Genomic DNA, 13148 nt, shown 5'->3' on the forward strand with positions numbered 1-13148 from the left:
TGTAGTCTGTAGTGTAGCATCTTGGTATGGTTCCAGTGAACTCTATGTGTAGTGTCGATGGCATGAGAAGCAACCTGAAGCTTCAGATTCCAAAAACCTTATATCATCTTGAAGTTCTTTAGATTCTAAGAGTAGCAGAATGGCCAGTCTGTCAGTGCCATGTTCTTATTTTCCAGAACATTTGATGAGACAGAAACAAGACATAAAATACAACAGGAATGGTCAGAAAGCATCATTTTGACAGAATGAACAGCAAAAAAATATCAAACCTACAGAAATTCTCAGCCTGGGTAGAGATGCCAAAACATAAATCTCAGTTTCAATCCATCCACCACACACAAAGTTGAATTATCAGTTAACCACAATCAACACATGCCAGAGAAGACAAATAGATATCAAGCTATCTAATGTGGGGATTTGAACAACCTGAAAAACCTGAGCAACCACAGCTCAAGCTGGTTTCCCCTTCTCTGATTCCAATGATCAAGCCAGGAGGGATGCTATGGTATTTGTTGTTAGCAATGATCCACCCACTCACTAGAATACCAGATATCCTTACCATTCTGCTAATGTTCTTAATCTTTCCTTAACTAGGTCTTCCAAAGAAACTGCAGTTATCAGTTCTCTTGGTAATTCAGACAATAACCATATGTTCCCCTTACTACGAATTCTTTCAACTATTCTATAATCTTGTATCCTTTTTCATTACAATGGTGACAAATGCGATGAACACTGACCAACTCTTTATAGTGGCCTGATTACTGTTTCCAATCTCCTAATGCAAACACACCTGCACTGACTAAATAATAGAAGTAATTCTAACTGAAAGGTGAGCCAACATTTCCCATTCCACCAAAAATCTTTCTCCAAGCCTCAGTTCTCCAACAAGTGTAAGGCAGTAAAAAAAAAAAAAATCCTGAATACAAAAACAAGTCATACAACATGCGTATGTATCAAGTGTCTTAGTCGCAGATGTACAGTAGGAGGAAACCACCTATTTTAGCTGTTCTGAGTACTCTTTTCCCCAGATGGTGATATGATAGAGATGTACAAGTTGGTAAGGGGTTACTATAGGATTAACGTTGAAGAGGTTTTCCATAAAATGGTGGAAGATCAGTGGAAAAACAAGATGTCATCCCTGGAAGCTGTATAAGAAAGGTGTGAGAAAGGGAGTGAGAAGCAGGTTTTTTGCATGGGGAGTTGTGAATTATTGGAATGTAGTGCTTGAGAGTTGATGTCTGCAGAGTATTTGAATATATTTAAGGCAATGTATGATCAGCTGTGTGTATATGACAAAGGGACCTCTCATTTCCCATTTGATTCCATGGGATTCTTAGGATCATCATCAGTTGCATCAGTCTTGGGACTGGTAGCTCAGCAGCAATTTCCTCCATTCTGCTCTGTCATTGGCTTTCTTCTTAACCTCCTGGTAACTCCTCAAACCCGTGCTGCCTTTGACTTGGTCAAGAAAGCTTTTCCTTGGTCTGCCTCTTCTTCTTTTCCCCTCTATTTTGCCTTCAGTTATTCTTTTCATAAGTCCATCATGTCGAAGTATATGTCCAAACCACCTATCCCTTCTAATTTTGATCGATTTTATTAGAGTTCTTGTTTTGTTTATCTCTCTCAGGACTTGTTGGTTTGATTTTTTTTCTGTCCATTTTATTTTGTTCATGCGACGCCAGCACCACATTTCAAAAGCCTCCAATCTTCTTACATCTTCTCTGCCTAGAATCCAGGTTTCACATCCATACAGTGCAATGCTCCATATCAATGTCTTTACTATTTTTTTTTTCAATTGTAGGTTGAGGTTTCCTGTTAAAATGCTTTTCATCTTAGAGAATTAGACTTTTTGTTGTTTATTCTTGATCTTATGTCTTCTCTTGTTCTGCCATCTTCTGTTATTAGGCATCCTAAATATTTAAAACTTTTCACTTGTTTTATTTGTTCCCCGCTGATGTCTATATGCTCTGTATTGATAGGGATTTTGCCTGTAACAATGATTTTAGTCTTATCTGTGTAGATTTTCATTTTATATTTTTCAAGGTTATTATTTAGTAATTCTAGCATTGTTTTTAACGTTCTTCTGTTTTCTGCTACAAGGGCTATGTCATCAGCAAATCTTATACACACGACTTGCTCACCATTTATCTTTATGCCACTTTTTATCTTTATTTATTTTATCTTTAGTTTCCTGAATGGCCTTTTCAATATATAAATTAAATAAAAGTGGTGAAAGTATACATCCTTGTCTTAATCCACTCCTGATATTTATTATTTTCTCCTTATCATTGATTTTAATCCGTCCATTTTGATTTTTGTAAATTTGATAAATTATTTTCCTATCCCTCAAATCTATGCCGATATTAGTTAGACAATTTAGGAGTATTTGCTGGTTTACTTTATCAAACGCTTTCTCTAAATCAAGGAAGCAAATGTAAGTATTTTGACTAAGGTCTAATCTTCTCTCTATTATTGTTCTTAAACAGAGTATTACCTCTCTTGTTCCTTTATTCTTTCTGAATCTAAATTGGTCTTCATCCAATAGACAATCTATTTTTGAATAAATTCTATTTTGAATAATTTTTAGCAGAATTTTGCTAACATGTGGGATTAAAGCTATTGTTCTAAATTGGCTGCATTTGTTTGCATTATTCTTTTTTGGTATTGGTATTATGGTTGATTTCATAAACTCCTTTGGTATTTCTCCTCTATCATAGATGTGGGCTATTAATTGATAGAGTAAGGTTTTTGTCTCATCACCTAGATTTTGTAGCAGTTCTATAGGAATATTGTCTACACCTGGACTTTTTCCATTACTCATTTCGGACAGTGCTTTATCAAATTCTTCTCGCATTATTGGGGATCCTAGATTATCTTCATTTTGATTTTCTATGCTGATATCGACATCAAGTTCGTCGCCATTATAGAGATTTTCAAGATAGTTCTTCCATTCCATTAATATATCCTCAGATTCTATTAGTAATTTTCCATTTTCATCTTTGATGGCATTGTTTTTGCTGTTCTTATTAAATTTGAAAGTCAGTTTGTTAATTTCTTTATAGGCTTTCTCTATGTTTTCTTTTTTAAATAATTCATCTATGTTATTACACTGTTCTTCCAGGTATTCTTTTTTGGCTTGTCTACATTTTCTTGTAATTTGATTTTTAAGATATTTGTATTTGGCCACATCTTCTTCTTTAACAGCATTTTTATATTTTCTTCTTTCATCCATAAGGCCAAGTATTTCATCTGTTATTCAATGTTTTTGATGAATTTGTAATTAACTCTTTAATCATATTCTATTGATTTTCAATATTATTCTGACTATTTATGTTTTCTGGAATGTTATGATCAGTTGCCTCTGGTTTGTATCTTTGGATTTGTTTCCTGTTTCAGTTCTGTTTTCATTAAGACAAGGTTATGGTCACTACTAATGTCGACACTTGGATAGCTTTTGCAATTTTTTATTTGGTTTCTGTATCTTTTCTTGACCAATATATAATCTATTTGAATCCCCAGGTGTTTTCCAGGTGTATCTTCTTCTTTTTAGCGCTTGAAATAATGTATTTGCTATAACTAACTGTTTTTGTGTACAAAATTCTATTAATTGCTTTCCTCTTTCATTCCTACGTCCAAGACCAAATCTTCCTGAAACATTATCATTGCTCTCTTCTCCGACTATAGCATTCCAATCTCCCATTATTATTGTATTGTCTCTGTCTTTAAAGCTGCTCCAGATTTCTTCTATTTGTTCATAAATTTCTTCTATTTCTTCATCGCTATGTTGTGATGTTGGCATGTAGACCATTATAATATTGAGGTTTACTGGTTCATTTTGAATGCTTATCGCCATGATTCTGTCACTATAGTTAATTATTGTAGTGATTAACTTTCCAACTTTTTTATGAAGCATTACTGCAACACCTGACTCGCCCTTCTTTTGTCCTGAATATATTATCCGAAATTCTCCACTCCAGAAATCACCCTGTCCCTCCCATCTCGTCTCACTAATGCCCAGAATGTCTATTTCAAGTCTTTCCATTTCTTTTTTCACATTTTCTATTTTACCTGGTTCTAGCAGTGCTCTTGCATTCCATGTTCCTATATTCAGCTTATTTCTTGTCTTCATTTTTGAATAAGTACCAAGATTTCGTTGGCTGTCGACCTGAGAAGCCCGGTTACTGGCCACGTTACCCGGTTACCCAGTTAATGCCCAGAATCTCTATTTCAAGTCTTTCCATTTCTTTTTTCACATTTTCTATTTTACCTGGTTCTAGCAGTGCTCTTGCATTCCATGTTCCTATATTCAGCTTATTTTTTGTCTTCATTTTTGAATAAGTACCAGGATTTCGTTGGCTGTCGACCTGAGAAGCCCGGTTACTTCTCCTGCCAGGCATGACTTCTTCAGTGAAGGCTCCATCGCCAATCTTGATTTCATTTTTAACTTCCACTGCTGCTTTTACTTGGGAATGTAATGTGGTGGTTTCCCCTTGCCTTCCACATCGCAGTATTGTAACATGTATGCTACAGGAGGTTAATACAAGTAGCGCTGCTGCCCACTACTATAACTATTAGTGGTTAGTTGAAAGAGGAGGAAACACCCCTAGCCCTCGAGTACTCTAATAGCTTCAGGGAGAATGGAGGACCTCCTCCTGAGGTTAGTAAGCAAGAAAAGAGACAGACAGAAAGTTTAAAGTAAAGAATCCTCATTAAGAAGAATGTTAGTATGAGGATAGAAGCAGGAAGTGGAAGAGTTAGAGAAAAGTATGACCAAAAGCTTTGAAATAGATCATACTTAGCTCTGGGACCCCGGGTTAGCCATGCCTGTGCCTGCAAGTCGCAAGTCTAATGGGGAAGGTCTTAGGATAATTATTATTTCCAGATTGTCCAAATTTTTTTTTTTTTTTACTACCATTTTAATGCATCAAGTTATGTACATTTTGATTCCTTACTTGATTTTCAGATAACATAATTTTTTCAAGATAGCAACCACCTATTTCAGCTGTTCTGAGGTACTCTTTTCCGCATTTTATACTCTTACCATGCAGGCACTAGACTGAATCTGCAAGTTTGATTTCTTTGTTGTGTTTATTTTATACATGTAGTGGAATATGTATCACAAAATCACCCTTTTTTTTGTTGAAAGTTTTTCCACTTGGTTATAATATAAATTAAAGATACCAAGAAATTATCAAAAAGTACCAAGAGATGTGCTTTGCATTATGGGATACTAAGGCAAGTGATGTGAAGTCACACCACCTTTACCACGAGTTGCTCCAGTCCTGAAGATACTTCAGGTGCAAACTTTGTTTGCTTACACTTGGATAAAGGATTAAACCAAGTATATAATGTCTTGGTATCTTTATATTTATTGATTTTTTTTATTTCTCTCTATATATTTTTTATATCAGCTCCACACACAAGAGAGGTCCCAAGTCCTATAACATGACAATGCTGTGTGTGGGTAGGTTAGATATGGAAGAGAGGAATGTGTTGATGTGCTTTTTGAAAACTGAAGGTTGTAGTCATTGTGGAAGACTGTTTCAAGGAGCAGAGAATGAGAAGTTGGTTCAATGAGTTTGGAGTTGAACTGTAAATGGGTGTTGACTGGCGGCTGTTGGTGTTCATATATGAGAGTAAAGGAACGTGAAGGGATTGTAGTGGCCAGTTCAGATGAGCAGTGTCCATGAAATTATCTTCAGCAGAGGCAATGCATCAACAGAACATCAATGAGAAAGTGACTGGAGGGAGGTGATGAAAGAGGGGTCATCAATTAAGCAAACTACTCGCTTCTGTATACAATCAAACATTCTAAAGGAAGTTTTAGGTACATCACCCCAAATGTGGGAACAGTGTTCTAAGATTGGGTGGATTTAAGCCTTTATAAAATGTCAGGCATTGAACAGGAGAGAAGTGCTGTTTGGAACAGAAAAGAATATCAAGTTTTTGTGAAGGCTGAAGAAGCTATGGGCTTGATGTGTTCATGCCAGGATAGACTGGATGTGAAAGTCAACCCAAAGAGAGAACCTTGGTCCTGGTTGGTGAGAGGAATATTGTCAAAAATGAGGGGGAGAGAGAACAGAATGGTGTTTCTTTCTAGAAATGAGACAGAACTGCATTTTGGTGGCATTAAAATATACCAGGTTATCCTCGTTCCACTTGAGAATGGAAAGGAGATCTGTGTTTAGGAGATTGGTTAAAGAATATCTTGAAGCATGAGTTACCTGAGCAATACAAGGTTTTGAAAATGAAAAGAGGAATGGAGAGTAGTGTTGTTAGCAAAACTATGAATAGGAATGGATGTCATGGAGAGAAGATCATTTAACGTATAGGAGAAAGAGCACTGCTGACAGTACTAACCCCTGGGGGTACCAGCATTAACTGAGAAATCTGATGAAAAAAAACAATCTACCATAATCTGCAGTGAATGGCCAAGGAGGCAATTCATTCCCAAAGGGAGGGAGGAATATAATAGGATGGCAGCTTGGTAAGCAGGCTATGATGCCAGACTTGAGAAAATGCCTTGGAAATATGGAGTGACCACTTGAGATTCTCCGAACTTTTCCATGGCTTGCATCCAAAGGTGGGTGAAGTTAGCAAGGGGGGGGGGCAGTCTGCTGTAGAATGAGAATTGCAGGATTCATTTTGATGATCATTAAGTAATCACTGGATCTCCAAGTAGTAAAGCAGCCGGCTATTGATGACCTGCACAATTATTTTTGAGAGTACCGAGTCAAGCAATGGGGATGTGATAGTTTGATGGCTGACTTATCTTTTTTGGGGGAGGAATAGGATGGACAAGAGCTTCCAGGTTGTGGAATAGATGCCAGATGAGTGTGACAATTTGAAGAGACAATGCAGGACAGATGTGAGTTCGGGAGCATAAGCTTTTAGTACAACTGGAGGAAAACATCAAGGCCAGGAGACTTTTTTAAAGTCTCCTGGCCTTGATGATTTTTCTGATGTCCTTCTGGTGAAATTTCAGAAGATGCATACCATGGATAATTTGTGAAATGGTGGGAAGAGTTCTTTCTTGGTTGTTTATGCAAGAGTTGGAGGAAAAATAATCTGATGCGAAAAGGTCTGCGTTACATGTTTCTTCTAAGTGTTTCTCAACATCTGCAAAAAAATTAAAAATGGCTGATTTTGAAGCCCCAAAAAAGTTGGGGGGGGGGAATAAAAATTTGAAATTTTTTTATAAGATACTCTTCACAGTAGCTATTCTGTTATTTTCTCCTCTTCAGCCTAAAAAGCAACTTTTGACAATGAAAAGAAAACCATTTTTTTTTTGTTGCATGTTTTTTTCAGCATATTTAGTACATCCACTTATTAAGACAGAATTTTTTAGAGCTCCAGAATGGTGTGAAGTAATCAAATTACATGTTACCAGCATTAATGCAAAAGCAAAATAAAATGCTAAAAAATACAAATTTAACTTATACTAGTAAGTTAGCTATGTGGGCAATGTAATTTTGTATTGTCGACAGTGAACTTTCCAGTTTTAGTCAATATTTTATATACTTGTACATAACTGTTAATTTTCTTTTTAAGCATTCATTCATTTATGAGTTACTTTCCCATTTGCTATTGTCACATGGCACACTACTTATGATCCTAAAAAAAGTGCAAATTGTCTTGATAAGCAGATGTACAAAATATGATGAAGGATGCAACCAAAATTGTGGTTTTTCTTAATTTTCAAAGGCTGTCTAGGCTGAAAACAACAGAATGGGACTAATTTTGCTTTATAGCCACTAATAATTTCAAATTTTTAAAGAGCCCACACTTAACTTTTTTTGTGCTTCAAAGTCAGCTATCTTTAAATTTTTGCAAACTTTGAAGTAATGCTTTTCAAAAAAGAAACACTTAAATCAAGATGATTTTGTGTGCACATTTTATTACATTCATAAATGAAACAAAAAATCAGACTTGCAGATTTAACCAAGGGCTTACAGGATACAACAGAAAATGGGGAAAAAGAACACTCAGAACAGTCAAAAGCAGGTAGCCACCATCTTGATAAAAGTTTATCTGAAAATTTGAGTAAGGAATGAAAAAAGAGCACAACTTAATAATGGCAATACAAAATCGGAATCTGGAAACAAGCTGCGATTAATTTTAAAATCCTCTAAAATTGTAAAAATTCTGTTGATCCACTGAATAAAAATGATCCTCATAATTAATAAGATGCCAAGAAAGAAAAAATTATTTATTTCATTTATTTTTATTTTTCATCTAAAGGATAGGGTAACCAAATAATTGGTTATTTGGCTACTATGTCCTTTCACATGAAATGACCCATAAGTAATATGATAATACCTTTGGTGGATTTTGATCAAGGGCAGCTGTATAGCAATCCATAGCTCCTTTTTTACGCATGTTGATGATACTATTTACACGTTGTTGATGCATGGATGCAAGTTGTCTTTTTTCTGCAGCTCCCTCTTCTTCTAATGCCTCTACAGTTTTTTGAAATCTCTACATAGAATGAAAAATAAGAAAATTCTTTTAACCTTACATTTAGTTCCTTTAAAGAGAGAGAGAAAGAATGACTGCAAGTTGCACTTCCAAAATTGTCATGTGTATGCAATGTATACTAATGGCAAAACATAACACTAGTAATCAAAACATGCAATATACAAACCATATAAATTTAGATGTAATTTATTTTAGTGTAATATTAATACTATAATTATGTATGCAGTTTCAGATGCAATCATTAGATTATGCATCTTGAGCCTTTTGTTCCATTGATGTTTTGCTCTTTCTGATGGTAACTAATAAGGTTAGTGAAATATCAGCTTTATTAAATACAGTGGATTAATCATAGCAAATGCTATTAAAACAAACTCACTATAATTTGAAAAATTGTTGCTTTATTCCTCATAGCACTGACAAAGAAATGTACTACAGCAAACCTTTTGCTACAATGGACTCTAGTTTGAGATTATGAGAGGTGGCTGTACACCACTTTTATATAATGTATATTTTCCATTTTTAACAGTAATATCAAATAAACATAAGTTATAACCCATTTTATTTTGAAGATTTCCATGGTAAGAGATCTAATATAATACCAGTAAACCACATAAAACAAACTGGTAGTAAAAATATTTTATTTAACACTTAACTATAACAATCACAATGCTAAATATTTAAAAAAAAAAAGACTAACAATAGAATGTACATCTGTGCTATGTAGTAACATGATGGTTAGTTGTGTTATGCACACTATTGGTGTCTACATGCATTAGATGTTTTATGAGAGAAGTCCAGGCTTGTTTGTGGATATTTTAACATTTTATACAACTGTTTTGGGATAGAAGCTCAGGGGTAGAAATTGGAATCTACATAGATCATCTCAGTTCATTGCCACATTACCACATGTTTGGATTCTGTTGTACTGGCAATCCTGATTTGTTTTCTTTCTTTTTTTTTTTTTCTTTATATCCTTAAAATGCATATCTCTACTGACCTTCCTGTCTGTCCTAGGTGACAGAACAAATCACAAGTACAGATGATCTTGTAAACACCACGTTTATAAGTGGCAGATGGGGAGGATATGGAGACTTAAAAAAACTTAAATCTTGAGTGGGAAGAAGGCAATTTTAATCCCTTGTTGACACATAACTTTGAAATTTTGTCCATGACTGAATGTTGGTATTTTAGGAAGCAGATGACAGTGTCGTTACCAAAAAAGTAAATTACTATTTCTAGTACAGAGGATGATCGGTTAACGAACATAATCCGTTCAAAGACAATGTTCACTACCCAAATTGTTCGTTAACCAATCATCGATTTACCATAGATTTTTATGGGAATTTGATTAATTCGTTCTGGAGACCCAAAAAAAAAAATAATAATAATAATTATATAATTTCTTACTATGTTTATTTATAATATAATAACAATAATACATACATACACAGTCTTGCATTTTCATCAGTCATGTTTTTTTTTTTTTCCTGTTTGTGGGGCGTTAAAGAATCTGTCCAATGTCAATTGCTTTTCTCTCTTCTTCGGGATTTTTCGGAAGTGATTAATAGCATTGTCGTTGTAGAGATCCCCAAGCCTATTGACCTCAACCTGGTTTCGGTGCCAGTCTAAGATCGTTGTTCTTAGAATCCTCCCACTTCTTCAAAAGATCTTTAATAGCAGATGTCGGCATTGGACAATATCCTTCTTTTTTAATGAATTTTTGAAATTTGAGACAGAACTTCTCAGCTTCTTTATCTACACTAGCAGACTCACCATGCATTACCACATGTTTAATGCCAGATCTCCTTCTAAACTTTGCAAACCATCCAGTGGTAGCCTTGAATTCTATCTCCTCATGTGACGAACGTGGACTTTGTTTCTTCAGTTCTTCGAAAATTTCTCTAGCCTTCTCTTGAATGATAGTCATACTAGTTACATTTCTTTTCATTTCCCTTTCTTTTATCCAAACTAAAAGCAATCTCTCCATTTTTTCATGGATGGCACATCTTTGTTTCTCAGATGTGATTTTCGTTACTCCTTTAACTGCTTGAGTCTTCTTGATTATATCTTTTTTAGCTAAGATTGTGCCTACTGTAGACCTGTTCAAGCCATATTACCTAGCAACATCAGACATCTTCTGCCCACTCTCTACCTTGGCTATTATCTCTTGCTTGGTTTCTATGGTGAGCACAGTTCTTGACACTCCACTCTTTTAGGCCCCATAATATTATCAGTTTTTTTTTTTTTTTTAAATAAAAAGTTCAGAAAAGCACTTACAAAAATTCAGAGAACAGAAATCAACTAGCACATGTATACAACTGTCAAAGTCTCTTTCCAGAAACCGTTCATAGATGGCAGTAAAATACAGTTCTACAAATCTTACACACAGCATCGCTTCTTCTTGTGTTTGTTCTGTGAGGTGTTCATTATCCGAACATGTGTTTGTTGTCCGAACATAAAAATCTTTCATGAAAGTGTTCGTTGTCCAATTTGTTCGCAGTCCAAACTGTTCATTAACCGATCGCCCACTGTACTTTATCAAAGTCAAACTGATATCATCTAGGGAACATTAAACTAGTATATCAAAATGCACATGTAGGTACCACATTTCCTTTCAAGAAGGAAGGAGGAGGAGCAAATTCATAGCTGTGCATCATAGTGTAAATAATGCCAGAGAAACAAAATATTATTTATTGAGTTGTTGATATACTGCTGGTTTTCAAACCAGCAAAATATTAGAACATAACAGCTCTCAACTAGGTTGTTGCAGAAACAGTTCAAATTGTAACTGAAAAGGAACCATGTCCTGTAGGGGTCAGAGAAAAGCTAAATGCAGTCTTAGATTAATGCAGCCATATTTATTGAGGTTAGAAAAGATGTTCATATCTGATGATGATACTAAAAAAAGGTCTAACTTCTAGCAACTTCCCTATATTTAAAAAAAAATTAGTGAACAAAGCAGAAATCATCAGCTCTGATGATATAAATATACTTGGCTGTTGTTTTCCCTGTTTGTCCTCGAGGCAATTCCAACAATCTGTGCTGATTTCTTCTCTCACAGTCATACTCACACAGCCACTCTCATCCACATTTGTCTAGCATTCTAAGAATGACAAATGGGTATCTTTGTGATTTTTAATCTAAGCATTTCCACTGAATGCAATTCTTATTGGTATGGAAATCCCAATTGCACTTTAAATTCTCATCATCATCTTAGTTCTCCAAGTGTGCTAAGGCTGTACTAGAGAAGAATCAAATCAAGCATATCACAAGTGGTTTTCATCAAAATCTTCATCTCCCTTTTCTGTTTATACTAATAACTACAAACTAATTATTACCACATTGAAAATTGATTTCCCAAAAATATCAAAAGCAGGAAACTTGCATCATGTACAAATGGCAGACATATGTGTACGTAGAAAAGATGTTGATGGTGCGTTGGAAATGATAAGGCAGTATCTAACACAAGCAATGCATAATTGCATACTGAGTTCTCGTATGATGCATACTGAGAGTTAAGCGAATAGAGTAGGAGTGAGATGGATGAACAGCAAAATCAAGCGAGCAGTGTTACAAAAGAAGTTATGGAAGAGGTACAAGACAGTATGCAGTGAACACATGCATGAAGAATATAAACTGCAGGCCAGGAAAGTGACAAGCATGCTTAAACAATAAAAAGTAGAATATGAGAGGAGATTGGCCAAGCAGGTTCAAGCTAATCCAAGGAAATTTTTCTGCTATGTGAAAATCAAGAGGAATAATAATAATTATGGTATGCTCACACTGGTGGATAGTTATGGTAGCAGAGTAACCATGGCAAATGACAGTGGAATTATTTAATGAACACTTCATCAGTGTATATCATAGTGGTGTGAATGATGCTGTGTGACATGTAGAAGGGAGGAAATGTATTAAGAGAATTAAAGGTGAAAGAATCAGAGGTGTATCAAGTGTTGCTTGGATGTGGGAATGGATAACATATCACCACATATTTTTAAAGAATGTGCAAAAGAGTTAGCCATGCTCTTGACCTGGTTATTTAATGAGAGTCTTGTTGTGGGTAAAGTTTCTAAGGTGTGGAAACAAGGCAAAATAATACCTCTCCACAAGCATGGCTTGAAAACAGAAGTTTCTGATTAGAAATAGAATACAGGATTGGGTTGATGGATATAAGATTCTCTATGATGGTCAGCATGGGTTTGTGAAGAGCAGGTCTTGTATTAGCAATCTGCTTATGTTTTATGATAAGATGATGAATGTGTTGGATAAGGGAGAATCATATGCAGTGATATTATTGGACTTTGCAAAAGCATTTGATATATTATCAGAAGCTGCAGAGGATAGGAATAGATAGTATATTGGTTAGATGGATTGGAAATTATCTTTCTGAAATACCAGCAAGTTGTGTGTCATGGAGCAGTGTCTCAGAAAAGGAAGGTGACCAGTGGCATGCCTCAGGATTCTGTTCTTGGGCCTCTATTGTTTAACTTATTTGTTAATGATATTTCATGTAGATTGACTGGGGATCTTCAAATGTTTGCCAATGATACAAAGTTAGGTAGAATTATCAGGAGTAGCAATCTTTACTCTATCTCTTTTCTTTTCACTTCTTCCACCAAATTTTTCATATCCTTTCTCGTTGTAATTTCTTGCCTTTCAAATCCTGCTGA

The 13148-nt window shown here is 35.2% G+C and overlaps 1 protein-coding gene across 2 annotated transcripts in view; it reads right to left on the reverse strand.

Annotated features, from left to right (window-relative positions):
- The window catches only part of Appl (amyloid-beta-like protein), a 260386-nt gene that overhangs the window by 22285 nt on the left and 224953 nt on the right, over nucleotides 1–13148 (reverse strand). For both annotated transcript variants that reach the window (XM_090412642.1, XM_090412643.1), the window contains one exon: nucleotides 8320–8478. In XM_090412642.1, coding sequence (XP_090268768.1) covers nucleotides 8320–8478 — 159 coding nt within the window. The remainder of the gene's footprint in view (nucleotides 1–8319; nucleotides 8479–13148) is intronic.

Source organism: Typopeltis vanoorti, chromosome 23 (genome assembly GCF_054136105.1).
Source record: "Typopeltis vanoorti isolate ZY-2024b chromosome 23, IOZ_Tvanoo_1.0, whole genome shotgun sequence".
Classification (NCBI taxonomy): domain Eukaryota; kingdom Metazoa; phylum Arthropoda; class Arachnida; order Uropygi; family Thelyphonidae; genus Typopeltis; species Typopeltis vanoorti.